We start from the raw sequence: 27,423 nt of genomic DNA, 5'->3' as shown, positions 1-27,423 counted from the left end.
CAGAAATAACAAGTGTAAATATAGATATTATGTGTGAAGAATAGGGCAGCACCTCACACTGACTAAGAGGTGCTTACTTTAATGTGAGAGAAGAGCGCTGATACACCAGACACCTGACATTCTCAGAGACACAGACGAAGGATAGGGTAAGCTTCATCTGTAATTGTATTTTCTGGTCCACAGAATTCACAGGAAAATTAATTGATGCCGTTGATATGTTGAATTCCTGACCCCAGAAGATTATTAACATAGAACCAGAAAAATATATTTTGATCAACATGTTATAAGCAATTGAAACGTAATGTAGGAAACAGCAGACAACTGTACATAATTAATTTCATGAATTTACCAGAAATTGTTTTTGATTTGCAAAAGAAACAATGGAGGTTGAACAAGAAGTTTTCAGAATTTCAATTTGTGATCTAAGAAATGTACCAAAGTGGCTGAGAAAAACTGTAAAACATTAAGCCAACAACATGGTGAAGCAACCATGAGAGCAACTTAACTATATGAAGAAAATATATATATATATAAAATTTATTGTACAGTTAAATATATATAAAATTAACAATATAAAATACGAAAATGCAATCAGATTCCCTTCAGTTCACACATGGTACTTTTTCCACATATGTAGTTTTACATTCTGTCTTATAAACTTACATTACTACATTACATTACTAGTACTAGAACTAAAAATGCTGCTTGTTTCTGGGTGTCCATCAAAAGTATTTTATCTTTTTTTGTTGTTGTTGTTATTGTAACAGTAACAACTGTTCAGCTAAATTTTATGCAGTCTTGAATTTAAAGCCATAAAAAGATTTGAAATGGCTTAACATAATTTGCTGTTTTTATTTTGTCTGTCAAACATGTAACAAAAATTAATTTTTTGGTAATAAAAAAACAAATAATAATAATAACATTTGACTATTGTTTCGTCTATGTAAATACATTAATGTCACCTCTGTACAGCATTAAACCTCTTTGTAAATGCAGTTTTGTATTAATGTATTGTTTTATTCTGTGCTATCCTCAGACCATTGAGAAGATGGCCAGTTCCTGTGAAAATTCTGTGTATCCTGATGCTGCTGTGAGTATATAAAAAAACTCAATTAATGCATTTTTATGTGCTAAAATTGGCTAAGTTATTGGGCTTTGGCTAATTAAAGAAAGAAAGAAAGAAAGAAAGAAAGAAAACTACAACAAAGGGAATGTTATTTTATATTTATATAGTGAATACTGATTTAATAAAGCTATTTTTGTAACAGGTCTTATCTGTGTCCTTTCAGTTTCTTAGATTGTTAGGCTATGTTCATGTTTTCCTCTCATATAAAGTAGTTTGGAAAAAAGTGTATGTAGTAGGCTACATTACATGATTGGATTTTTTCCACTGATTTTATTTTTGGATGACTTTTAATGATCTTGTTTACTATTTTGTGAATTCCTGTGGGCATGTTGATGTTAGAGGTCTGTACGGGCTTTAAACTGAAGCCGAACCCGACCGGTACTACTAGTAAAGTTTAAGCTAGGCTATGTATTGGTTAAAACGGCAAGATCATATCGTAAAACGTTTAGAAAGACAGACACATCAAGTAGTGAAGAGACGCACAAAGACGGCAACACTTGCTCGCGCTTCATTTCATTCATATGCCAGTTTTAAACATTTAAATACACATATTAAATAATACAAAATGTGTAGCATATTATGTAGTGTTTTAGATGATAGTAGCCTGCTCTTGACAAAGCTAATTTCTGAGAGAGACAAGAGAAACGCGTCTATTTGATTTTCGCGCTGTGCTCATTTCATTAAAGAGTTTACATTCATTCGTGTATCATACATACAAGGTTACATACGACTGTGCTCAGTTTACATTTAATCGCTTTACATTATTGCGTAGTAATTTAATTTTAGTGGTTTGTGTATAATTTTGTGCTATGGCTCACCTGTTATGCAGCAAACACGAGTGACTGTGTGACCAATATTTTTCCTATCATTCAATAGATATTTGTAGTGCTGCTTTCACAGCATAATTTGCACTATAGGCTATAAGTTTTCCCTCAGTATTTTTATTTTATTTTACTTCTTATTTTTTGTCGTATCGCAAAAAAAAATAAGTGTATAAAGTAATTAGTAGTGCGGTCTGCTGTGTTGTGAACAAAAGAGCGCGCGAGAGCGGGAGCACATGCGCAAGGCACTTCTGTCAGGCTATATAAATTATATGTGCTCCCAAAATCGCGCGCTCTTTCGGTCACAACACATTCGACTACACGCAAAACTTATATGGCATCTTAGTTACGAACCCGACCCGAACCCGAAACTTTTCATGAAATGAACGGGTTCTTCGGGACCCATCGGGCTCGGGTCGGGTAGCAGACCTCCTTAAGTTTGTATCTGAGGTTCACTCCATTAGGATGTTGTAACAAGCAACAGGATTGAATTTCATTGTGCACCACTGATATGTCAGAATTTCTGCCTGCTTTCCCCACTGAATTTCATTCAAACGAAGCCTGATTAAAGTTTTGGAAGAGCCTGCCTGCCAAACTGAATTTGATTTCTGTTTGGATTCTTGTAGTTTTTGAATCTTATCTGAAGTCTGTTATTTCCCTTTACATTTATTAATTTGACAGACGCTTATCCAAAGCAGCTTACAGTGCAATCAAGCTATTTGGTTGGTGATGAAGAACTTGTGACAGGTACATTGTTGATCTCATGTTCTGATTTTGTTCCACAGGCTGCACAGCAGTCAACAAAAACAAGTGTTTAATGATGAGGACACTCTCAATCTCCCTGCAAATTATGCAGTTGGCTGGATGAAAACTCTGGATGATGAAAAGTTAATTTCTACCATGACCATTCCTGGTACCCATGATTCCATGGCTCTTCATGGAGGACCACTAGCTAAATGTCAGGCATGGTCACCAGAGAACCAGTTAAAGGCCGGGATACGATACTTCGACTTGAGAGTGTCTGGCTTAGGATTAATAATTATGCATGGACCGATTTGCCAATTTATAACATTGTCAAGCGTTCTCAAAAAAATTAGGGCATTTTTAGATGATTTCAGTAAGGAGATAGTGCTTGTCAGAGTTAAGCCCGTTTTTCCTATGAAGGGAAAAGTTCCGAAGTTAGTTGAAAACATGATTAAAAATGCTACAGATATCTGGGTTAAGCCGTCAGTTCCGAGGATTGGTGAAGTAAGAGGAAAGATTGTTTTTGTTCAGAAAGACAGCTTTAAGTTAGGCATTATTTTGTCTGAAACTGACCAAAAAGGAGACTATATAGTAACTGATGTTAAAGTCAAAGAGGAAAAGATTAAAAAGCATCTGGAAGAAGCTGCTGAACAATGTAGTAAAGGTACTGGTCTGAGTCTGAGCTACTCGAGTGGCACGAGCTTGCCTAAGTCTATTAAATTTTTGCCAAATGCATTGGCAAAGGAAATCAATCCTTGGTTGTATGATCATCTTAAAGAGGAATTTAAAAAGAAACCCAAGCCTTGTTTTGGGATCATAGCCATGGACTTTCCAGGTTTTGACTTGATTCAAATGGTCATCAAATTCAATAGGCCTACCTAAGATTTTTCAGTCTTTACTTTTTCCTGTGGGTTTATCAGGAAATTAATGTTCTTGTTGCTTTCATCAGATAATTGAGAATATTTAAACTTACAAATTATATAATCAATATTTTAGGTGTGTTATGTTATTTCAATAATAAGATTTTTTTTGTTGTCTTATGGGTTTGGAACAACATTAGCATGAGCAAATGATGACAAAAGTTCAGAGTGAACTCAAAAAAAAAAAAAAGGTATGGGCAAAACATCTAAGGCTCAACAATTAGTTTAGATTTTGATTAATTTGTGATTTTTATTTTCAGTAATGAATCTCAATATTGTCTAGAAATATTTTTATATTTTTAAAGTATGATCTAATTATAAATTTGCTAAATTTTTTACTAAATTTTTTTCTTCACAAAAAAAAAAAAAAAAAAAGCAACAAGCTGGAAATATACAGCTATAATGTCTATAAATGTATAAACATTACTGATTGGTGTGTCGTTTTAACACATTCTTAACTGTCTGATGTGATGTATGATCATTATTTCTGCACTAATAAAGCATTACAATCCCTGGCTCATCAGCTTATTGTTGAAGTTGACAAAGTCAACATGAAATGATAATGAATTACTTTTTAAATACATGCTCTAGGTATTAGCTTCCATCACTTTATCTATTAAAACATGAACGAAAGCTGGAATACTTGGTGTTGTTTGGCGCATATATTAATGAGTCTTACTTACACAAAACACACAAATAATCCACACTAAATGCATCGTGTGAACAGAGCATTAATTTCTAATAAATAGAAAACGGGATGCATTCCAAATACATGAAAACAGCTTCTTAACACGTTCATAGATAATCTGCAGTGTAGTAATTTGTAAATGTAAGTTATTTTAACCACTAAGAAACGTTACATGCACCCACAGTCTCGCTCTACTACCGTAATAGCAATAAACAGCAGATAGATGGCGCTGTTTGAATATACAATAATCAATTATTTACAGTGCATTTCAAATTTGCTGTGAAACCATTAAATCTTTCTTTTATAGGATTCACCATTGTGGAGTGAGGGTAACATATGTTACCATTAACAATAACAACATTGCTTACATCTCCCATAAGTCATCATGAGCATCATACCTGTTATACCTGTTAAACTTGAACTCTATGAGTAAGTCTCTGCCGCGAAAAACAAAATAAAACTCTGCCTTAAAAAAAAAAATCCCACAGGGAGTCGTGCCATCTTTATTCTGGACTGAGACTCGCATAGACGTGCCATACAAGGTGAGTTTGAGTTAACAGTGTTTCTTAAGATAATATAATGAACTTAAAAAAATAAATAAATAAAGACAAAAAAATTAAGGACAATAATTTTAATATTAATGAACAAACTGAGCATGGTTAAACAGCCTGTAGCACCACAACTTCTTTATTAGAAACATAAGCCGCTGGATTTTTGCAGTTTCCTCCTCCTAACTTTGATTCAGGTCTAAATTTGTTTTGATAAATAATCATATTCATCTATTGTATTTACATACTATTATTATAATTTAAAATCTATTTAAAGTGTTAAATGTCTATGCTTCGTATCCTCCAAACCTGATATGAATTTATGTACAAAAATGATGAGCAGTAATCATTTTTTGTCCTTATCGTTTCATGCAGTTAAACAAACAGGAGGTTCAGCCATTGTTACCTGTGGGAAGATTTGTCTGCAGCATCATGTCTCTGACAGTGTCTCAGGGTGAGGGAATAACGGTCATCACCGTCACCTCAAACCCAAAGAGCAAATGGCCTGTACTGTGTCAGATTCTGGCTTCTCTGTGCTGCAGTCCAGTGTGTTTTGAATTTCAGATTATGAAAGGAAAGCTGACAAACATCCACACAGCTCTTGCGGTGAGTCAGTTAATTTAAACGCGAAACATCTTTGAGTTTCAGGCCTTGTCATTTTAGGCTACTTTGAATAGATTTAATTGAAACACTATGGCCCATCACATTGACGAGACCTGACAACAATGAACTGAAACAAGGGAACTTAAATACTCAGATAAATTAGGATAATTAAAGAGACACCTGAACTGAATAAATGAATCACATTAGTGTCCATGACGACAGATAGACAGTGCAAAATGAACACGAAGTCCAAACAAAGTGAAACTGTGACAGTACGCCCCTCCTGAAAGGCGCGACCTTGCGTCATAACGGAAAAGATGAGGGAAGGAGGGTGGTGGCTCTGGAGGCGGATGAGGAGATGGCAAAGAGATGGTTAGAACAGGCAGATAGGAGGAGGCTTTGGTGGAGGGCAAAGATTTGGGAGCGGGATGGATAACAGGACAGTCCAGGGTGGTGAGGATGTTGGATAAATCCAGGAAAGGATGGAGACCCAGGCCACAGCCTGGAATGTGCTCCATGGTGGTGTCGCTGGAGGGAGGAGCCATGGTGTGAAGATGTTAGACATCACATTTGGGGCAACTGGAGGCGACGACGGTGATGGAGGTGGAGCCCACTGTGCAGACGGAGAGCCGATGGGGTGGAAAGAAACTGAAGACCTAGGCGGCTGCGATTGAGCTGCAGCGACGACCCCCTGAGATGGAAGTGGGGATCCAGAGGTCAGAGGTGGAGCTGGAGCAATCAAGGTCAGAGGAGGAGCCTGAGGGAGGGCAGAGCTTGCCAGAGCTGAAGGGGTGGAGGGCCGGAGAGTAGCAAACAACCTGCAAGTCCACAGCGGAGACATGGCGATGTCTGACCCAGCTGAAGCTGACGTTCCGAGAGAGCTTGGCGAGGCCGAATGGCCGATGGCCCATGCTGGAGCCGAGGGAGGAAGGAGTGGAGGTGCAGGAGCCAGGGTGATGGGTCGAGGTGGAGCAGAGCCTTCAGAAGCTAGAGGTGGAGTCATCCAGGCGGCGATGGCTCCCATCGGGTCCGAGGGGTAGCCATGCCACTGAGAGGAGGCTGAGGTGAAGCTGAGGGACTGATGGGAGGTAGCGATGACTGGGTGGTAGGAATGGCTGAGGGCTAAGAGGAGACTGACAAACGACATTGATGAAAAACATTAGGTCCATAAGGGCAGTTTGGAGAGGTGGTGGGAGAGGAAGGCTGGGTGGGGTTAACAGGACTGAAGAAGATAATTCTGATGAGAGCAAGAGGCACAGGGAATTTGACTCTCCACACACACACAAACTCTCCATAAAGTCCAGGCAGTACTCACTCTCAGTGGTTCTCGCTGCCATTCCCTCGTACTCCCGCAGCGATGGATGACTCAGTCGGCCCGCACACCTGGTGAGACGAGGTCTGCTTATGCTCAGGTGTGATGTCAGGCTTGATTGCTCCTTCTGGTGTGGGCTCCGACATCGCAGCCGAAGTATCCCTCTGTCTGCAGTGCGCATGTACTGTCATTCCTCGCAGCGGGGTGGTACTGCGCTGGGCAGTGGTTTGGGAGTGGGGCTGGTGGTGTCCTCGACAATGAATGCTGATCCGCAGGAAACCAGCACCCACTCCACAAACTCCCTCGAGGCACCTCCCCGGACAACTTCGTGTGGCGGTGTTGAGGCCGGTGAGCAGGAACAAGCACAGGTGGTCGTCCGGGAAGGTGGTTTGATGGGCGAGATTCAAATAGTCTGTTAAAAGTTCCTTGAGGGAGTGATTTCCCTGTTCAAGGCATAGGAGTTAAACGGCAGGGAGATCCATGATGAAAAATAAAGTAAAAAAAACCACACTAAACACACCAAAGAGAAAAAAGCCGCTAGTCACTTTGTGGGTTGGGTCTTCTGTCACACTATGGCTGTATTAACAAACACAACGAAGAAGATGAAGGTCCTGGACAGTCTTTAATAGTATCCACAGGTAAATCCAAATATAGGCAGGCAAGCAAACACAAACATCACATTGACGAGACCTGACAACACTGAACTGAAACAAGGGAACTTAAATAAACAGGTAAATGAGGATAATTGAAGACGAATAACGAATCACATTGGTGTCCATGACGACAGATAGACAGTGCAAAACTAACACAAACTCCAAATGAAGGCAAACTGTGACACAATGCAAGTTGCTTTCAGTTAAGACAGCTCAAACATGCATTTAGTCTGGGACTAGGCTTAAGCCTTGTCTGTGAAACCAGGGTTTGGAAAGATACACAAGATTTAAGATACTTTAAATGTTTTACAACATTTCACAATTTGGATGATTTGAAGTTGACACTAAGTCCAAAGTCCCTTTCAAGGAAAGTCTGTTAACTCGGCAGCCATATTTGCAACGTCTCTGGGCAACTAGAGCGCAACAGAGCCTGTCAAACTTTTTCAGCGGCGCTGGTTCCAGAATTATTTTCTCCATTCTATTTTCATATAGAGATTTTTAAACACAATTACTTTAAAAATAAGTTGAAATAATGTGGGCTAATGTCTTCAACAGAAGCAACAACCTTGTAGCTCACAGTAGGTCTGTATTTGAAAGTTTTTAAGTTATTGTTAAAATCTATTTCCCTATGGAGAAAATGAATGGAGTTTTTACTTCCGGGACCAGACTGTTGCACTCTTTGTATTTACCCACCTCTAGATGGTCATCAGAGGACTAGATATCATGATGATAGTGTTGTCGGTCCTTCAGCTCTGTGTGACGATCAGTTTCTGTGTTTTGACTGGGAAAGCTTTGTGCGAGAAGGATGAAGATGCAAAGGTACTGTATCATCACCACAATCACATCAAACAATCAGTCAAATCCACTGTGATCATGACAGATTCTGAGAGCTGCTCTGTGTGTTCATGTTTGTTTGTGCTTTTGTAGGATCCAGAAGTTTACAAGCCGCTCCTGGAAGACGACACTGCTGGTGCTGCATGTTAGAGAGACAAGATTAACACACAAAATAAACAGTTCTTCTTTTTTAGTAACGGAATGGCATTTAATGCCTCAATATTGTAGTGAAATGATTTAAAGCAGATGCCCTCCATCTGCAACACTGTACTCATTAAATTGCACTTATCCCCCCCCCCTTTTTTTTTTTTTTTTTTACAATTTCCCTACTATGTTTCACTTTGTAGAATAATTAAAAAAACCAAAAACCAAACAAAGCAACCAAGTAATACCTAGTCATTAAAGGGATAGTTGAAAACTCTGTCATCATCATTTACTCACCCTCAAGTTGTTTCAAACCTGTATTAATTTCTTTCTTCTGATTACCCATATTCTTCAAAATATATTCTTTTGTGTTCAGCAGAATTAGTAAATTCATACAGGTTTGGAACAACTTGAGTTCACCCAAAAATAAAAAGGCTGTCCACCCTCATGTCATTCAAAACATATATGAATGTATGTACTTTCTTCTGTGGAATACAAAAGATGACTTTTTTTAATGACTCAGAGTTTTTTTGTTTTGATTTGCTCGTTTGCTTTATTTTAATATCTTGCCCATACAATGAAAGTCAGAAACTCATTTAACCATAAACATATAAGTAAAATCATATGGAAATTATACAGAAACTCAAAATTTCTTCCACAACTGACACCACAGAGTTTACCGGTATTTTGTTGCTAATGTGTGAATGGTCTCTCAACAGTAAAAAATGCTGTTGCTTGTGTGAACAGCATATTTGTGTATTTACCGTGATGCAGTGAGACCCAGTCAGATCAAGAAATGATGGATAAAAAATTATTTTATTTATAAGTAAAGAACAATATAAATAATAAAACAATATATCGTTAAATGAATTTAAGTAATAATCAGCTTTTTAAAATTAAGTAACAAAGTAACAATAAACCAATCTGTAACAAAATACATCTGAGTAAAAATTATATTGCCACGAAAGTAAAAGGAGCAAAAGGGCCCTTCTTGCTACAAGCGGGATGCAAGAGCAAGAAAGAGAGGCAATGCAGGGACTTTGCAAACACTTAAGATCATATATATGTTAAGATCAGATAAGGAAAGACTAAAGTCGATCACTGTCAAAAAATAACCTCAGCTCTGACCTCTTGGTACTACATCCTGCAAGAGTAGATAAGCATTGTGGTTTCAACACTCTTGAAGCAGAAAGAGTCAAATAAACATTTTCATCATGTTAAAAGATGAACTACTGAAGCAGAGTGGGATTTACAAGCCTTCGATTGCACTGATTGCAGTGTTTTTTGATCTGGACGAGCTACAGAGACTGTAACATCATACATCTGTTTCTGTGAGGATACATGCATTCCTACCAGGACATTCTTATCATTCAAAAACCATAAATCATGGTTTACTGGGAAACTCAAACAGCTTTGTCACGCCAAAGAGGATGCTTACAGAAGTGGGGATAAAATCTTGTGTAACCAGGTCTAAGGAACATCACCAAGTACATGACCCCATGACCTCAGTCAAGCTTCTGAAGTTTGTAGATGACACCACAGTCATTGGCTCTTCCAGGATGGTGACACGTCTGCATACAGTCAAGAAGTCGAACAACTGGCTGTCTGGTGCAGTCATAACAACCTGGAGCTGAACACGCTCAAAACAGTGGAGATGATAGTGGACTTCATGAGAAACAGCCCAGCACTCCCCATACTCACCATCATGAACAGCACCATGGAAGCAGTGGAGTCATTCCTGGGCTCCACCATCTCTCAGGACCTGAAGTAGGACAATCACTTAGACTCCATTGTGAAAAAGGCCCAGCAGAGGTTCTACTTCTTTTGCCAGCTGAGGAAGTTCAACCTGCCACAGGAGCTGTTGACACAGTTCTACTCAGCCATCACTGAGTCTGTCCTATGTTCATCTATGTTCATTCAGCCACCAAATCAGACATCTGGGGAACTACAAAAGACAGTCCGGACTGCAGACTGCCCACCTTCCAGGACCTGTACTTTTCCAGAGTGAGGAAAAGGGCAGGTAAAATCTTCACAGACTTCACTCACCCCGGCCACAACCTATTTGAACTGTTGCCATTCGGACGGCGCCTCAGATCACTATAGGCACTAGGACATCTAGGCACAGGAAGTTTCTTTCCACAGGTTATTTCCCTCCCTATTTCCCTCAGTTAAATGCCTTGCAAGTGCAATACCCCACATTTTTTGTGCAACATCCTTGTAAATTCATTTATTCACAATACTGTAAATATTTCAGACTAAACCTCTCTGTGCCTTTATAACTTTTTATTTCTATTTGATATTCTTAAATGTTATTATGTGTCTTGTTATATTTATTTGTGTGTACTGGAAGCTTCAATACCAAGGTAAATTCCTTGTATGTGCAAGCACACTTGAAAATAAAGCTCTCTCTGATTCTGATGTCTAGAAACCATAAGAATACTCTTTTTTTTCACTTTGATTCCAGTTAAGACAATGAGTTTATGCGACACATGTGATATGAGACAGGATACCAGACTTTGTAGACAAAGATAAGAAAGATCAATATAGGAGATAAGATAGTATGTCTCAACTTCTGGAGACGTGGCAACAAAATTTAGACACGCATCTTCAGGGCACACTCTTAAGAAAAATGGTTCTAAACAGTACCAAATTAGGATTCTTTGGCTTGTAACAATAGCAGAACCCTTTTTAATGCTAAATAGAACCCTTTTTATAAGGTTCCATAAAGAACATACAATTTGACATGGCAAATTGCAGCAAAAATGACAGTGCTATAACATCAGCTGTTAGCTGAATACATTAATAAATAATAACTGACATTGAACATAATATGAAGATCAAGTTCCAGTGAAATATCTTCACAATCCTCTATGATGTCTTTACGTCTTTCATTATGTGTGTATTCCGAGTGGCAGTTTCTCTCTGCAGGTGATGAGGTTATGGTATGTGACAGCATTTGAAATACACAATTGAGCTGGTCACACATGTTCTGAAAAGAGAAAAAGACATGATTGGTAGGAAACCAGTTACAATTTTTAAAGTTAAAATTTTAAGAAAGAAATCATTTACCTGTTGAGAGTGTGTTGACAGTCTCTGTGTTGTATAGCTGAGCTCTTGAAAATCAGTAATGAGGCTTTGACAGTTACAGATTTGAAAAACAAAAAGGCGGGAATAAAGAACCCTAAACTGTAACACAAAGAACCATTTCAGCATGTAAAGGGTTCTTCAGGATGATATAGTTCCAAATAGAGCTGTTACAACATGTAAAGAACCTTTAAAGAACCAGCAGAGGTGAACTAAATGTCTGAATAGAATATATGAATATATGAACTATGAGTATATGATATCAAAAGATATAATAAATAAAAATAACATTCATAAATGGATTGATTCAAGAATAATGTTTGAAAGGATTAATAGGCATAACCATAAAAGAATAATCATAATAATCAGCATAATTTTTCTTATACACCATAGGTAATATTATAGTCATTTTACGGTAATTTACCAGGATTGCTGTGTAAAAGGGGCTAATCACTATACCCAAATAGCCTCCACAGTTACCAGATCTCAATCCAATAGAGCACTATTGGGATGTGGTGGAACAGGAGATTTGGATGTGCAAATCTACAGCAACTACTTTTCCAGCACTTTGTTGAATCTATGACATTAATAATTAAGACAGTTCTGAAGGCAAAAGGGGGCCCAACCCGGTACTGGTGTACCTAATAAAGTGGCTGGTGAGTATATATCGATATCACTGTTATATTTATAATACATTTTATTTGTTATACTTTATGCTTTTCAGCAAATACATCAGAAACATTTTGCCCCCTTTATGAAACCCTTGGCAGTCAGTGCTTAATGTGTTGGACATGTCTCTACTGTCCTCAGTTCAGTGTACTGTTGGAGTAACTAGAGTGCTGAATGAGATGACAAAAACCGGCATCATAGGATCATATACGCTGGTATAAAATTCTCAGACACCACTTCTTTGGCTCTCAGGGCCCAATATCTCGGGGCCCAAAGCAATCTTTTATGACTATTTAACAAGTTTGTTTGCCCATATAATCTTTAAGGTATTAGGTTAGCTAATTTGGCTTGCTGTCCACTGATGAGGGGCTCAGTGAAGCAGCTTCAACTCGAGCTCTGATATACCCCCCACACAGTGAATAAATATAGGATATGATTACATAGGGCAAGGTACCTGAGATGAAGGTGGAGTTTAGGGAGGTGGAGGGATGCTGGAACAGCTGAGACTGAAGAGAGGTAAGCAGCTGCTTACTGTGGCTGTTGATTGGAAGATTAGATGGGCTCACTCTTCCCTAAATTACATTTAGGAACTTCACTTTGACTGCTTAGGATTTTTTTTTAATTACTACTGCTGCCCAGATGAAAATGTGTAACTATTCCAAAAAAGCACTGTCCTGACCTCCACTGGGAAGGGAATATAGAGGCCGGACCTCTTGGGACTTTAATTGAATACTCCTGAACTAGACCAAGCAAAGTGACAGAACCCTGACACTCAGGCATCTTTGTAAACTGCCAAATGAAAAAATGTAGAGAGTTAGGAATGAAACGTCTAGATAAAATGTGCAATAAAAAAGAAAAAAATTGTGTATTACCATTGCATCAATGTGATGCAAACAGGAAGTAGATTGGCATAGGCAGAAATAACATGTGTAAATATAGATATTATGTGTGAAAAGGGCAAGTTGCCGGTCCTGGTCACCTCCGGTAAGCTAGTAGATTTCACAGATCATAATAATGATGTTAACGGAAGTGTTAACTGAGCCAAACTGCACTATGAAAGATTTCACAAAACAGAATGGATAAGGACTCATCGAAGGATTAACTGACCAAAACTGTCTGTGAAAGTTTTCACAAATCAGAATGTTAGGGAAGAATTAACTGACCAAAAATTGTGAAATTTTTCACAAATAACAAATAGTCTATTTAAGCCTAGTATGACCCGACTAGATGATCATTTTTAAACTTATAAGCTGATTTATCTAATGGCTTGGACCATTATTCTTTGACACAGCCTGTCATTATTGCACAAGAAAAAGAGGACAGAGCAGTGAGAAACACACTGAAACGCAATAAAATGCGACTGTGAAAGTTTTCACAAATCATGCTCAATCTAAAACGAGTGCTTTTGTATTACTGTGATTTGCGTGTTCATTGGAAATAGACGTTAAACAAGAATGCCTATTTTTCACATTCCTGACTAGCGGACTTACCACGGAGTTTATTGACAAGTGCTTTTCTGTGAAAAAATTCACAAATCAAGCAGGTCAAGATGACACTGTTTTCAGTCTTCATAGTGTCCAACTTTTGGAGCTATGCATTATAAAAGTCAATATGAAGGGGGAAAAAAAACAGATTTTAGACCGGAGGACCGCGTCACCTGATTTCACAGAACATGAAGAATGACATGCGATAGGCCTGTTATTTGCATGTCTACAACAGCACACTGCAGATTCATAACCAAACGATATCTGAATATCAAACCACAAACTATCTTCACTGCGGTTACCCTATACGGCCTATAAGAAGAGGCGCTTACTTTAACGGGATAGAAGAGCACAAAAGCATCTCGACGAAACCAGCGCTGATACACCAGACACCTGACAGTCTCAGAGACACAGACGAAGGATAGGGTAAGCTTCATCTGTAATTGTATTTTCTGGTCCACTGAATTCACAGAAAAATGAATTGATGCCATTGCCGCAGAAGACTATTCAACATAGAACCAGAAATATGAATTATTTTGATCAACATGACATAAGCAATTGATAAGGAAACAGCAGACAATTGTACATAATCAGATTTCATGAATGTCGGCTACCAAAGCATTGGCAATTTTAAAAAAAAACACTTTTCATGTGCACAAGTGAGACGGTATGGAGGTTGAACAAGCTAGTTTTGACAATTTCAAATTGTGATCTAAGAAAAGTAGTTATCAAAACGACTGAGAAAAACTGCAAAACATTAAGCCAACATCATGGTGAAGCGACCATGAGAGCAACTTAACTAATTATATATAATTAATTGCGCTGTCAATCGATTAAAAAAACGAATTAATTGCACATTTTCTGTAATTATTTGTGATTAATTGAACACAACATTAAAGTTTTTAATATAGGCCTATTTTTATATTGTAATATTTTCACATTGAATCTCCAAAATAATGTAGAAAAAACATACAGACAGTATTTTAAATGTGTGTTTAATGGCATATTTTTACTACACACTATGAATGAAGGCCTTTATACACAATACAATACCAGTACTGTTACTGTTCTCTATTAAAGTCTCTATAAAATGGATTTTTTTTTTTTTTTCTCAATAGCCATTAATAGCCATTCAACATTACAGTATAATGGAAAGCTATCATTAATAGGCTTTAATTTAACATCTTTTGATTGAGTAGCTAAATACTTTTTTTCCACATTTTACAGTCTTATAAACTTAAGTTGTTTGAAAATATTGATTTACAAAGAAAACGTAGAAGTATATAGTATAAAACTAATACTAATAACTAGTAGTTTACTGAAAGTATACTTCAAAGTGTACTTTAATAAACTACAAAATGTGCTACTATTATTTAACTATCAGCTATTTATTTTACTATTTATTTAACTGTCACCTCTGTACAGCATAAAAAAAAAATTGTAAATGCAGTTTTGTATTAATGTATTGTTTTATTCTGTGCTATCCTCAGACCATTGAGAAGATGGCAGTTCCTGTGAAAATTCTGTGTATCCTGATGCTGCTGTGAGTATAAAAAAAAAAAAACTGAATGAATGCATTTTAAGTTATTGTAAGTTTGGTTAATTAAAAAAAGAAAGAAAGAAATCAAGCGTAGCATGTTAGTTCTGGCAGGTCACGTTAGTCAAGCTCGCATCAGTTGACACTCAGCTGATTCACATTGTCCTATAGGAATGCGACGCCTATCACTGCATTCGTATATATACGGCCCATTCAGTATTATCAGCAGCTTTATTGCATTGCTCAGGAGCTAATTACCCTCCCCCATCCCCAGCTCCTCCTTTGTCCAGTCAGGACTTGCCCTTCTAATATTTCTCTTGATCAAACTAATTTCTTCAATTATGTTGTTACATTAATTATTGTCATTATAAAAAATTAATGATATTGCAATATTTTGGTTCTGTTCTTTTTACTGCTCTTATCCATGCTAGGCTGAACCATACCGCCAATCCAAACTGGATACTAACTGTCAGTCATCTTTGGCAATAGTGTTATAACTTGGCTTATAACTGTTAAAGTTATAAGCCAAATTATAAGCCAAGACACTGCACGTATACCCGCTGAGCTATTTTTTGTTTAAAACGGCAAGATCATATCATAAAACGTTTAGATAGACAGACACATCAAGTAGTGAAGAGTTTGACTTGCTATTTGACTTGCTCGCGCTTCATTTCATTCATATGCGGCTAGTTTGCATTCAATCATGTATCATAACGTACGATGTTTTACACATTTAAATACACATATTAAATAATACAAAATGTATATGATGTAGTGTTTTAGATATTAGTAGCCTGCTCTTGACGCTGATTTCTGAGAGAGACAAGAGAAACGCGTATTTGATTTTCGCGCTGTGCTCATTTCATTCATAGAGTTTACATTCTTTCGTGTATCATACATGCAGGCTATTTGGTTTGCGTCTGTGCTCCGTTTACACTCATTCACTTTACACATTAGGCTATTACGTATGTGTAACTAGTCCACTCGGCGAGGTGACTACATATGATTTTGTGCGTTTACCCTGGCTCACCTGTTATCAGTGGCGTAACTTTGTTTTAAAAAAGTGGGTGGGACAGGAATGTGTGTGTATCATTACAATAATAAATGCACAAAATTTATTGACATAGACCTCATGTTTAATATGATAGTTTCGTCCTTACATCTACTATAATACAATATATAGTTAGTCTCGAAAGTACTTACATTTGTCAGTAAATACGTAAATCCGCGTCTGTTATTAGATTACTCTGATAGACTAAAGGTAGAACTTTTGTTCAGCATGCCAGAGGTTCTGGGTTCTAATCCGCCCTCGTGTTATTTATTTTATTTTTTTCTCATTAAAACCAAAGATGTTCATCAGTGATTGTTTATCAAGAGCAGAGACACGTTTATGTGCATTTTGTTTGTGATTTCACCGAAACGAATAGAGTCTGCCGCCGCAACATCGATAGATTGAAGCGCTCGTCCATGTGAAGACTGCGCATTGTGCACGAGCGCAGAGAAAACGGTTGCGCCACTGATAACAGCGGCAACGAGCACTCAACCTGATTTCAAAAACGACACATCCCAGCGCCAGATCGCTTATTATTTAACACAAACGAACGAATTGTTGATATGTTTCTTTTGTATTAGTATACATCCGTGCCGCGAGATGTTTCAAAAAGTGGTGGGAACAATATCGACCCTGGCAAAAAGTGGTGGGGACATGCCCCACCCGCAAATTACGCCTATGCCTGTTATCCAGCAAACACGAGTGACTATGTCTGACGAATATTTACTATTCGGTAGATATTTGTAGAGCTGCTTCCCCTGATTTATTTGCACTATAATAAGTTTTCCTTTAAAAAATGTTACGAATTCTTTTTAATCTAGGGGTTTTGTAGAGAACATAAAGTAAAAATGTGATTAAATAAATGGACGGTGAGAAATCTCTTTTTCCCCTAGCCCAGCTCTTTTCACTTTCACAATTGATATCTCATAAAAGGTTCACACCCAACCCTCTATTAAACACTATAAAATAAAAGAACACCGAACCAGAAATATACTTGAGCTTGTTTTATTATTCAGGGCTTAACAAAAGTCAAACGAATATAAAAGATATACAAATGTCAGGGTAAATAATCAACTTAAATAACCAAGGCGTCAGGAGAGAGCAAATGCCAAAACAACAAGCAAAACAAAGTCTTAGCTACTAAAGGTTTTAACAAAATAACTTCCCTGCCAAAAGAATATAAAATTAAAGACAATAATCTTACCTCTCTCCCTGACTAAAGACAAACAGGTGAGAAATTTAGAAAGGGAATAAACTCAAATAAATCGGCGCCCATCTCCCTACACAGGTTGACAGAGCCAGACTCACACAGAATCTCAACAGTAATGTTATTGTACCTAGTGATGGCCGATTTCGAAACACTGCTTCAAGAAGCTCCGAAGCTTTATGAATCTTTTGTTTCGAATCAGTGATTCAGAGCATGTATCAAACTGCCAAAGTCACGCAATTTCAGTAAACGAGGCTTCGTTACGTCATAACTGTTTCGAAACAGTTTGACATTTCAATGTTTCACCGGTAGAGGGCGATTATCTCTGTGAACCCATGAATCATGCGGATTCACTGAGAACCATTGAACAAGTGTCTATGTGCTTTACCCTATGGTCAAAGAATATACACTAACAAGAAGCGACACTTAATAGAACGTTCCATTGCAACACCGGCGCCCAGCAGCAGCCCTGCGTTTCCGCCATTTTGGGGTGAAAGCGAGTCGGCAGTCCACTAGTTTCTACGGCAATATCAGCTGCTTTGTTAAAAAAAAAAAAAAAAACATACATTAAAGCTGAAATCCAACTTGAATGATGACAACACAGAATAAAATACTATCACTAGTGATCATCATATCCTTTTTACAGTTTATTTTACACACTTTGTGTTTAAGTCTTCCACTTTTTTCACAAAACCTTCGCTCTCTCAAAACCCAGTCAGTTTGGGTTGAAATTCTTTAAAAGGCTTATAAACACTGAATTATTACCAACATATGAAATTAAATGAAGGACATGCATCAGAAAAATTGGGAATGTTGGACAATAAATATATGAATATAACAGCTTGATTTTGCAGTGTTGTCTAATGTCCGTTAAAGCAAAAGTGTCCAAAAGTGGGAATTATGCTATAACGGACACAGCAATGCATTATGTATTATAAGATCATTATGTTTGTATCGTGATCCATTAAAAAGTACAATATAGCCTATTTCAATTCAGACCTAGATATTATTGCTATTACTCCACTAGGTCTAAAATATATTGTTTGCGGCAAACATGATGATCTTAAATTTATTAATTATTAATTTACTATTAATAAATGTGTAAAGTTGCATAAAATGGAAATACTCAATAAAGTGGGCTAACTATGTTACCTCAGATGGTTGAATGGTTGGATTCCACAACTGGTAAAATAAAACACACATAAGACAATACGACATTTACTGTGGGAGCCATACAATTTACTGGTGACTTAATTTAAAAAACTGTTCTATTGCGCTTCTGATTTGGCAGTGAAATTCGCCGATTTTGGGTGCGTAAGATGTGAAGGATTCTATGGTCCAGTTAGTATTTTCACCCCATAATGGCGACCGCGCTACCGGAGCGCCATCTAGTGGCTGTTACCCAAAAAATATCAAAGTGTCGCCTCTTGGGTTCTAAGCTCTTTACTATGGTTTTACCTGATCTCTGTCTGATTAGTGTTACACATTTGTAGACGTTTTAATTAGACATTAGTATAATTAAAATGAATATTGGTGGTTATTAATCTCTTATTGGCCTGTTTAGCTTGAACAATGGAACAAACAAAACAAGCCCTGAAAATTGCTAAAAGAACACATATTATACAGACACTCTATATTTAATTTTATTAGATGATTAGTTAATTGCATTTGATAGATTTTACTTTTAATAAAACATTTGCAATAGATTTGTAAAAGGTGTTTTTATGCATGTTTAGCGTGAGTTTTGTGGCATTTACACTGTTCTGACCACTAGGGGTCACCGTGGAGACGGGTGTCAGATTGTTTCGAAGCCTCGACACATTACGGCACATTTGCTTCAACCGTTTCAGTGTTTCACGAAGCCTCGCTCTGCCCATCACTAATTGTACCCACACTTTAGGTTTACATTTCACAAGTTGCTCAATAGCAAATAAAACAACAACGTCTCTGGGATAGAGGATAAGGGATCTCTCTCGATCTGTGTCTCTCTGCTGCTTTATCTCTGTGGCACGCTGTGTAGCAGGTAAGCCACGCTGCCGCTAATTGGAATCAGCTGCAGATGATTTGAAGCGCTGCTTGGCAGAGAGAGAGAGAGAGAGAGAGAGAGAGAGAGAGAGAACAACATGGGAACATCCAAAACATACACAATTACGTCATGGGACGTAACAAAAGCAACAGGATTGCACAAAAAATTTCATTGTGCACCAGTGATATGTCAGAATTTCTGCCTGCTTTCTCAACTGAATTTCATTCAAACGTAGCCTGATTAAAAGTTTTGGAAGAGCCTGCCTGCCAAACTGAATTTGATTTCTGTTTGGATTCTTGTAGTTTTTGAATCTTTTCTGAAGTCTGTTATTTCCCTTTACATTTATTTGGCAGACACCAAAGCAGCTTACAGTGCATTCAAGCTATACATTTTGTTGGTAATGAAGAACATGTGACAGGTACATCTCATATTCTGATTTTGTTCCACAGACTGCACAAGAGTACTCATCCACAAGTGTTTAATGATGAGGACACTCTCAATCTCCCTGCAAATTATGCAGTTGGCTGGATGGAAACTCTGGATGATGAAAAGTTAATTTCTACCATGACCATTCCTGGTACCCATGATTCCATAGCTCTTCATGGAGGACTACTAGCTAAATGTCAGGCATGGTCACCAGAGAACCAGTTAAAGGCCGGGATACGATACTTCGACTTGAGAGTGTCTGGCTTAGGATTAATAATTATGCATGGACCGATTTACCAATTTACAACATTGCCAAGAGTTCTCAAAATAATCAGGGCATTTTTAGATGATTTCAGTAAGGAGACAGTGCTTGTCAGAGTTAAGCCTGTTTTTCTTATGACGGAAAAAGTTCAGAATTTAGTTGAAAACATGATTAAAAATGCTACAGATATCTGGGTTAAGCCGTCAGTTCCGAGGATTGGTGAAGTAAGAGGAAAGATTGTTTTTGTTCAGAAAGACAGCTTTAAGCTAGGCATTATGTTGTCTGAAACTGACAAAGAAAAAGACTATATAGTAACTGATGTTAAAGTCAAAGAGGAAAAGATTAAAAAGCATCTGGAAGTAGCTGCCGATCAATGTAGAACAGGTACTGCTCTGAGTCTGAGCTACTCGAGTGGCACGAGCTTAGGTAAGCTTTCAATGAAGATTTTTCATTTCTGGCCAAAAAAATTGGCAAAGCGAATCAATCCTTGGTTGTATAAACATCTTGAAAAGGAATTTGAAAAGAATCCCAAGCCTTGTTTTGGGATCATAGCCATGGACTTTCCAGGTTTTGACTTGATTCAAAAGGTCATCAAATTCAATAGGCCTACCTAGGATTTTTCAGTCTTTACTTTTTCCCATGGTTTTATCAAAAAATTAATGTTCTTTTTGCTTTCATCAGATAATTGAGAATGTTTACAAATTATATAATCAATATTTCAGGTGTGTTATGTTAATAATAATAATTCTTTATTGTCTTATGGGTTTGGAACAACATTAGCATGAGCAAATGATGACAAAAGTTTCATTTCTGGGTGAACTCCAAAAAAAAAAAAAAAAAAAAAGAGAGAGAGAGAAAAGAAAAAAAGGCAACAAGCTGGAAATAATATACAGCTATTATGTCCATAAATGTATAAACACACATTTGCTGGAAAATAATGGCATAAAATGTTAATTACTGATTAGTCTGTCGTTTTAACACATTCTTAACTGTCTGATGTGATGTATGATCAATATTTCTGCACTAAATAAAGCATTGCAATCCCTGGCTCATCAGCTTATTGTTGAAGGTGACAAAGTCTACATGAAATGATAATGAATTACTTTTTAAATACATGCTCTTGGTCAGTGGTGTAGTCTAGTTTTTTGTAGTGAGTATACTGTGATTTTTCCCTCCCAGCCTCATACTCACCCGTCCCAGAGCAACACCCCATAAGCACCACCCATAAGCACCACCACACTTGCTAATGCATATAGTATGTATCTGATCTAGGCTACATGTAATTAAGAGCATTCTGAAAGACTGCTTATGTGTGTTTTATCAACATGTCAATTTATTATAAGCAACACAAGACTTTAACATCCAATGACATTTACAGCTGAAGAGACTCTGGACTGATTTTCTACTGTTTAATGTCAATCACCATCTAACTCAGCCAGTTAAGATCTACATTTAGCCTTAGATGTTATATGAATATGGTCTCTGGATCATAGGTTTTATCAGCTGGCAAGTTTCAATGCACATTTAACAGTGCAAGTTGCAACTATTATTACAAAATGCTGGGTTAAAAACAACCCAAGTTGGGTTGAAAATGGACAAACCCAGTGATTGGGTTATTTTAACCCAGCGGTTGGGTTAAATGTTTGCCCAACGTGCTGGGTAGTTTTATTTAATCCAACTATTGTGTAAAAATTGCTGTATTGCTTGCTTAAAATGAACCCAAAATATGTTGGAAATTAACATTTATTAATATTAAATATAATAATTAAACAATAAACATTTATTAAATTGTTTATTAATAAATGATCACCTTTTGATTATTATTGTTGCTTCTATAGTAATTATGTGTCTGATTTTTAATTTCCAACCTATTTTGGGTTCATTTTGGCCAGCCACATAGTCATTTTTAATCAACAGTTGAGTTAAATAAAACTACCCAGCAAGTTGGGCAAACATTTAACCCAAGTGCTGGGTTTGTCCATTTTCAACCCAACTTGGATTGTTTTTAACCCAGCATTTTTTAGAGTGTAACAATAATGGAAAGATGAGGATTAACAGCATGTCATAATATCACCCCGTTTGGACTTTATCTGTTTTGCACAATTTCCTGCCAGTCTGTCATCATGGTTATGCATTTCAATTCACTAACTTGAAATTCGATTCAATATCAGTTATTTTGGATATACTGTATATCAGGTACAGTACATGGCACATTTTCTCAAGAAAAAAAAACTAATACTGTAAAATATACATGGGAATCAGTTGGTACTACATTAATATTTAAGGTTAAAATGAACTGATTTGCGTACGAACTTAAACTACACTTAAGGACATTTTTGTAATAATAAAGTTATAATAGGCCTACTAACTTTAAAATTATTTCTACTCCAATTCGTTTTTTGAAATATAAACATTTAAATGGTGGCTGTCAACTTGACAGATTTATTCAAACATGCATTATATAGGCTATTGAAGAACACTATAAAAAATATAATTAATTTGTAATATGGTGCATATATTTAGCTAAATGCTCCTCTCTAGAGTTCATTTTTCTAGCTGACTAACGAGTTTATGATCACTGTTTGTTCTGAGGTAATGTTAGCCTAAATGTGACGTTACGTGACATTGTTTACAAGCTATTTTATTAACGTCTTTCCGTGGTTGAAACACTGATTACACGAATACACGAGACATGATACGGATTTCGTTAAGTTGTACTGTATCTTTTAACATACCTTCAGAAGTTCATTCATGTTTACTGGCATTAAAGCGGAGGAGAGGGTCAGTTCACGTGCGCGTCACGCTGTCAGTTCTCTTGAACTGATGAGGCGCTACAGCGGTCACGACACATTAAAGAGCGCCGAAACGGTATTTAGGTTTTTTATTTCGTAGTAAAATGGGCAGAATTTGAAATATGAGACTTTGTTTCATGTCAAAAGCAACAAATCTTATTGTGATTTATTGGATGGTTACGTATCCTCGCGCTTTTTTAAGTGGGTATACGGAAATCCTTAACCTTTCCTAGTGGGTATACGGCGTATACCTGCTTATCACCACTGCTCTTGGTATTAGCTTCCATCACTTTATCTATTAAAACATGAACGAAAGCTGGAATACTTGGTGTTGTTTGGCGCATATATTAATGAGTCTTACTTACACAAAACACACAAATAATCCAGACTAAATGCATCGTGTGAACAGAGCATTAATTTCTAATAAATAGAAAACAGGATGCATTCCAAATACATGAAAACAGCTTCTTAACACGTTCATAGATAATCTTCAGTGTAGTAATTTGTAAATGTAAGTTATTTTAACCACTAAGAAACGTTACATGCACCCACAGTCTCGCTCTACTATCGTAATAGCAATAAACAGCAGATAGATGGCGCTGTTTGAATATACAATAATCAATTATTTACGGTGCATTTTTCCAATTCGCCCTGAAACCATTAAATCTTTCTTATATGATTCACCATTGTGGAGTGAGGGTAACATTTGTTACTATTAATAATAACAACATTGCTTACAGCTCCCATATTAAACACTAATACAAGTCATCATGAGCATCATTCCTGTTATTCCTGTTAAACTTGAACTCTATGAAGAGGAAGTCACTGCCGGGAAAAACAAAACAAAACTCCGCCTTAAAAAACCCCACAGAGACTCGTGCCATCTCTAATCTGGACTGAGACTCGCATAGACGTGCCACTGCTATACAAGGTGAGTTTGAGTTAGTGTTTCTTAAGATGATTAACAAAAGTATATTGAACTTAAAAACAACAACAAAAAAGACAATCGTTTTAATATTACTGAACAAACTGTCCATGGTTAAACAGCCTGCAGTAGGCTACCACAACTTCCTTAAAGAAAACAAGCCGTTGGATTTCTAACTTTGATTCAGGTCTAAATTTGTTTCGATAATTAAACATATTCATCTATTGTATTTACATACTATCATTATACGTAAACATCTATTTAAAGTGTTAAATGTCTATGCTTTGTGTCCTCCAAACCTGATATAATGACGATATGTACAAAAATGTAGCAGTAATCATTTTTTTGTCTTTGTTTCATGCAGTTAAACAAACAGGAGGTTCAGCCATTGTTAGCTGTGGGAAGATTTGTCTGCAGCATGTCTCTGACAGTGTCTCAGGGTGAGGGAATAACGGTCATCACCGTCGCCCCAAACCCAAAGAGCAAATGGCCCGTACTGTGTCAGATTCTGAGATTTCTGTGCTGCAGTCCAGTGTGTTTCGTATCTCAGAATATGAAAGGAAAGCTGACGAACACCCACACAGCTCTTGGGGTGAGTCAGACACTTTAAGGCCTTGTCATTTTAGGCTACTTTGAACAGATTTAATTTAAACACTAAGGCCCGGTTTCACAGAGAGGGCTTAGATTAAGCCAGGATTAGGCCTTAGTTCAATCAGGGCATGTAAGTATCTTTTTAAATGTGCATTAGAAAAAAAACATTACTGGTGTGCATCTTGAGACAAAAAAATGGCACTGAGATATTTTAAAGGGATAGTTCACCCAAATATCTACGATGTAGGTGACTTTGTTTCTTCAGTAGAACACAAATGATGATTTTTAACTCCAACTGTTGCGGTCTGTCAGTCGTATAATGCTTGTCAATGGTAACTCGATCTATAAGAGTCAAAAAAACATGCACAGACAAATCCAAATTAAACCCTGCGGCTTGTGACGACACATTGATGTCCTAAGACATGAAACGATCGGTTTGTGCAAGAAACCAAACAGTATTTATATCATTCGAAAACGGTAAAACTCAACTGTTTAACTCTAGGGGAGTTGGAAAATGAGCCTATTTTCAAAAAAAGTGGAGTGTTCCTTTAGCATTAAAGAGGAAGTGATAGCATTAAAGAGGAAGAGATGATCGCGTTCACTCGCGCTCCGCGCAGCCGGTTGAACTGAGGCGCCTATACAAAGATCTGTCCACATCAAAGCGCGTCAAATTGGCATTTTCTGTTTGAATTTCGTGATTTCATGGACAGAATTTGAAAGAGGACAACTTGTTTCTTATCGAAAGTAACAAAACACATAGCTTATTGCGATTATTGGTGGTTAATGGTGGTTAGGCTACAATGCTGTATTCGTCGTACACTGCTTTCGTCTTATCCACCTGTCTTTGTCCGTTGTCGTAATTCACCGGGAAACTCCCAAACAGGAGACCCTAATGTTGCAATGTAATGTATTCAGTACGACACGTGCACCATACCGAAAGCCCTGTACCGAAACGGTTCGGTAAGAATACGCGTACCGTTACACCCCTACTAGTCAGTGATTTTCAACATGCTTGTTGTATCAGATTTTCTGCCACTAGGGGTGTAAGCTTACCCATTAGAGAAGAAAAAAGCCCATCCGAATTAAATTTGCAACATGCTTGTTGCAATAAAAGCTCATCCGGGCTCGGTAACATGCTTGTTACTATTGCTGATTCGTGTTTTGGCAGCATGCTTGCTGCCAAGGTGCACGATACTCAATTGGCAACACGTTTGTTGCTATGCGATTAGCATCATGCTTGTTGCAAGAATCATACCACCTCCGGCTGGATCGTTAAGGATGCTATGCGTAATTCGCAGCCGTTCGTATTAATCATGCTCGCTTAAGGCTGCTCATTTACCTTTTATCATTTATTAGGGTTGGGGGATGGTTTGTTTCGGGGGAAATGTATCGCTGCACTCTCTGCTCTGTCCAGGCATGGCTGCTTGAATGAGCGGGGAGTTTTACCCAGAACAGTTTCATTCCGCCAACCTTAAATCGCTTTTGCTTACTACTATCGTTTAAATTGTTTTATTGCTAACGTTCTTTGTTATCATTAATAATCTTTGATGATAGTGGTCTGACAGAATTAAATTTATTCAAACAATATACAACATTTTGGAAAAATTGTTAAGTAATTCGCCTGTCCACACTGAAAGCAAAAATTTGATTGGTTTACTTACAATGTAATTGTGCCAACTAGGGATATTCTTAAGATTCTTGATAGATGGTGGCATAAAAAATATTGTTCTCTTGTTCCATAGATTATCCAGATGATCGTTGGTATCCTCAATATTGTGGTGGGGATTGTGTTTACATGCCTTGGGTTATACTGGAACATATATAGGATGGCCATGGGACCCTTTTGGCTCGGTAGTATGGTAAGAACTGGTCTCATTTTGTATCATTCATTTGATTTATTCAAAATCTAAAGCAAAAATGTGAAAGAATAAAATGCACAGATGTTTTTGTTTGTTTGCTTTTGTCTATTAGTTCCTTGTAGCTGGAATTGTGTGTATTCTTGCAGCTAAGTTTCCCAGTTCTTGTCTGGTAAGTTTCTATAAGGCATCTGTGTTTTTGACAGTTTTGCAAGTTAAAATATATATATATATATATTTATATATATTGTTTGTGTTTTACAGCTGGTCATCGGAATAATTCTGAATGTAGTCAGTGCTGCACTGGCTCTCACAGCTGTTGCGCTGTATTCAGTGGACCTTGCGAATACTCATACTGGATATTACTACGATGATTCTTGTGATGAAAGCTACAATTCTTATTCAGGCTATTCACGCTATGATTATGATAGATATAGAACCCCTTCCCCTGAAGAGAACATGAGAAAGGAGACCTGTCTGTACTACAAGAATCTCACTGAGGTAATGATACTATGGCGGTAAGACAAGATACTGCTCATCAAATCTTCTTCCAATCATACTCACAGTTTAAGTTCTTTTCCAAAAAGGCAAAAATGGAATTTCTTGGTCACTCCTTTCTATGTAATGCCAAGCTCCAAAAAGACAAATAGCACCAAAAAAGTGGTTCAGAAATGGTGCACTATATTCCAAGTCTGAGTAGTGATAGGGATTTATGTGTCTCACAGGATTTATGGATGATTTTGTAGTGCGAGTAACACTGAAAATATCAAAAAGAAAAAGTGCACTTTAAATACCCAGATGATGCACTTAGTTAACTGAAAAAATGAAGTGTGGCTTTAATAGGTTGTTTGCACATGACGTCATTGCTGCACGCGAAATGCGGCTGGAGGGCAAGGAGTGATTTTTCTATATAGGAATCCTATCACAAACTCAAAATTCCTAAGTTTTGCATCGTTTATGGTTGCTCAAATCTATCAAACCGAGAAACCACAATGAGCTTTTATCGTTTACGTAACTTATATTGTTTTTTAACTTTAAAATTTGTCACCTTTTATAGCGTTTTGCATTCTGCTGATACTGAAATGAATATGGATACCTGATTACCTTTTTTGTTTTTGAC

The 27,423-nt window shown here is 37.2% G+C and overlaps 2 protein-coding genes across 2 annotated transcripts; both read left to right on the top strand.

Moving 5' to 3' along the window:
* The first annotated feature begins 34 nt into the window (after positions 1 to 34).
* Positions 35 to 4,131, top strand: LOC127496902 (1-phosphatidylinositol phosphodiesterase-like). The gene is made up of 3 exons (XM_051864814.1): positions 35 to 146; positions 1,037 to 1,090; positions 2,733 to 4,131. Exons 2-3 carry the CDS (start codon positions 1,083 to 1,085, stop codon positions 3,571 to 3,573), a joined length of 849 nt encoding a protein of 282 aa, XP_051720774.1. The 5' UTR covers positions 35 to 146; positions 1,037 to 1,082; the 3' UTR covers positions 3,574 to 4,131.
* Positions 53 to 22,028, top strand: LOC127496901 (1-phosphatidylinositol phosphodiesterase-like). The gene is made up of 3 exons (XM_051864812.1): positions 53 to 146; positions 15,121 to 15,173; positions 19,901 to 22,028. Exons 2-3 carry the CDS (start codon positions 15,133 to 15,135, stop codon positions 20,751 to 20,753), a joined length of 894 nt encoding a protein of 297 aa, XP_051720772.1. The 5' UTR covers positions 53 to 146; positions 15,121 to 15,132; the 3' UTR covers positions 20,754 to 22,028.
* The last annotated feature ends 5,395 nt before the right edge of the window (positions 22,029 to 27,423 follow it).

Source organism: Ctenopharyngodon idella, chromosome 16 (genome assembly GCF_019924925.1).
Source record: "Ctenopharyngodon idella isolate HZGC_01 chromosome 16, HZGC01, whole genome shotgun sequence".
Taxonomy (NCBI): Eukaryota; Metazoa; Chordata; class Actinopteri; order Cypriniformes; family Xenocyprididae; genus Ctenopharyngodon; species Ctenopharyngodon idella.
Note: the sequence above shows the minus strand (reverse complement) of the source record. Positions and strands in the feature narration are given on the sequence as shown.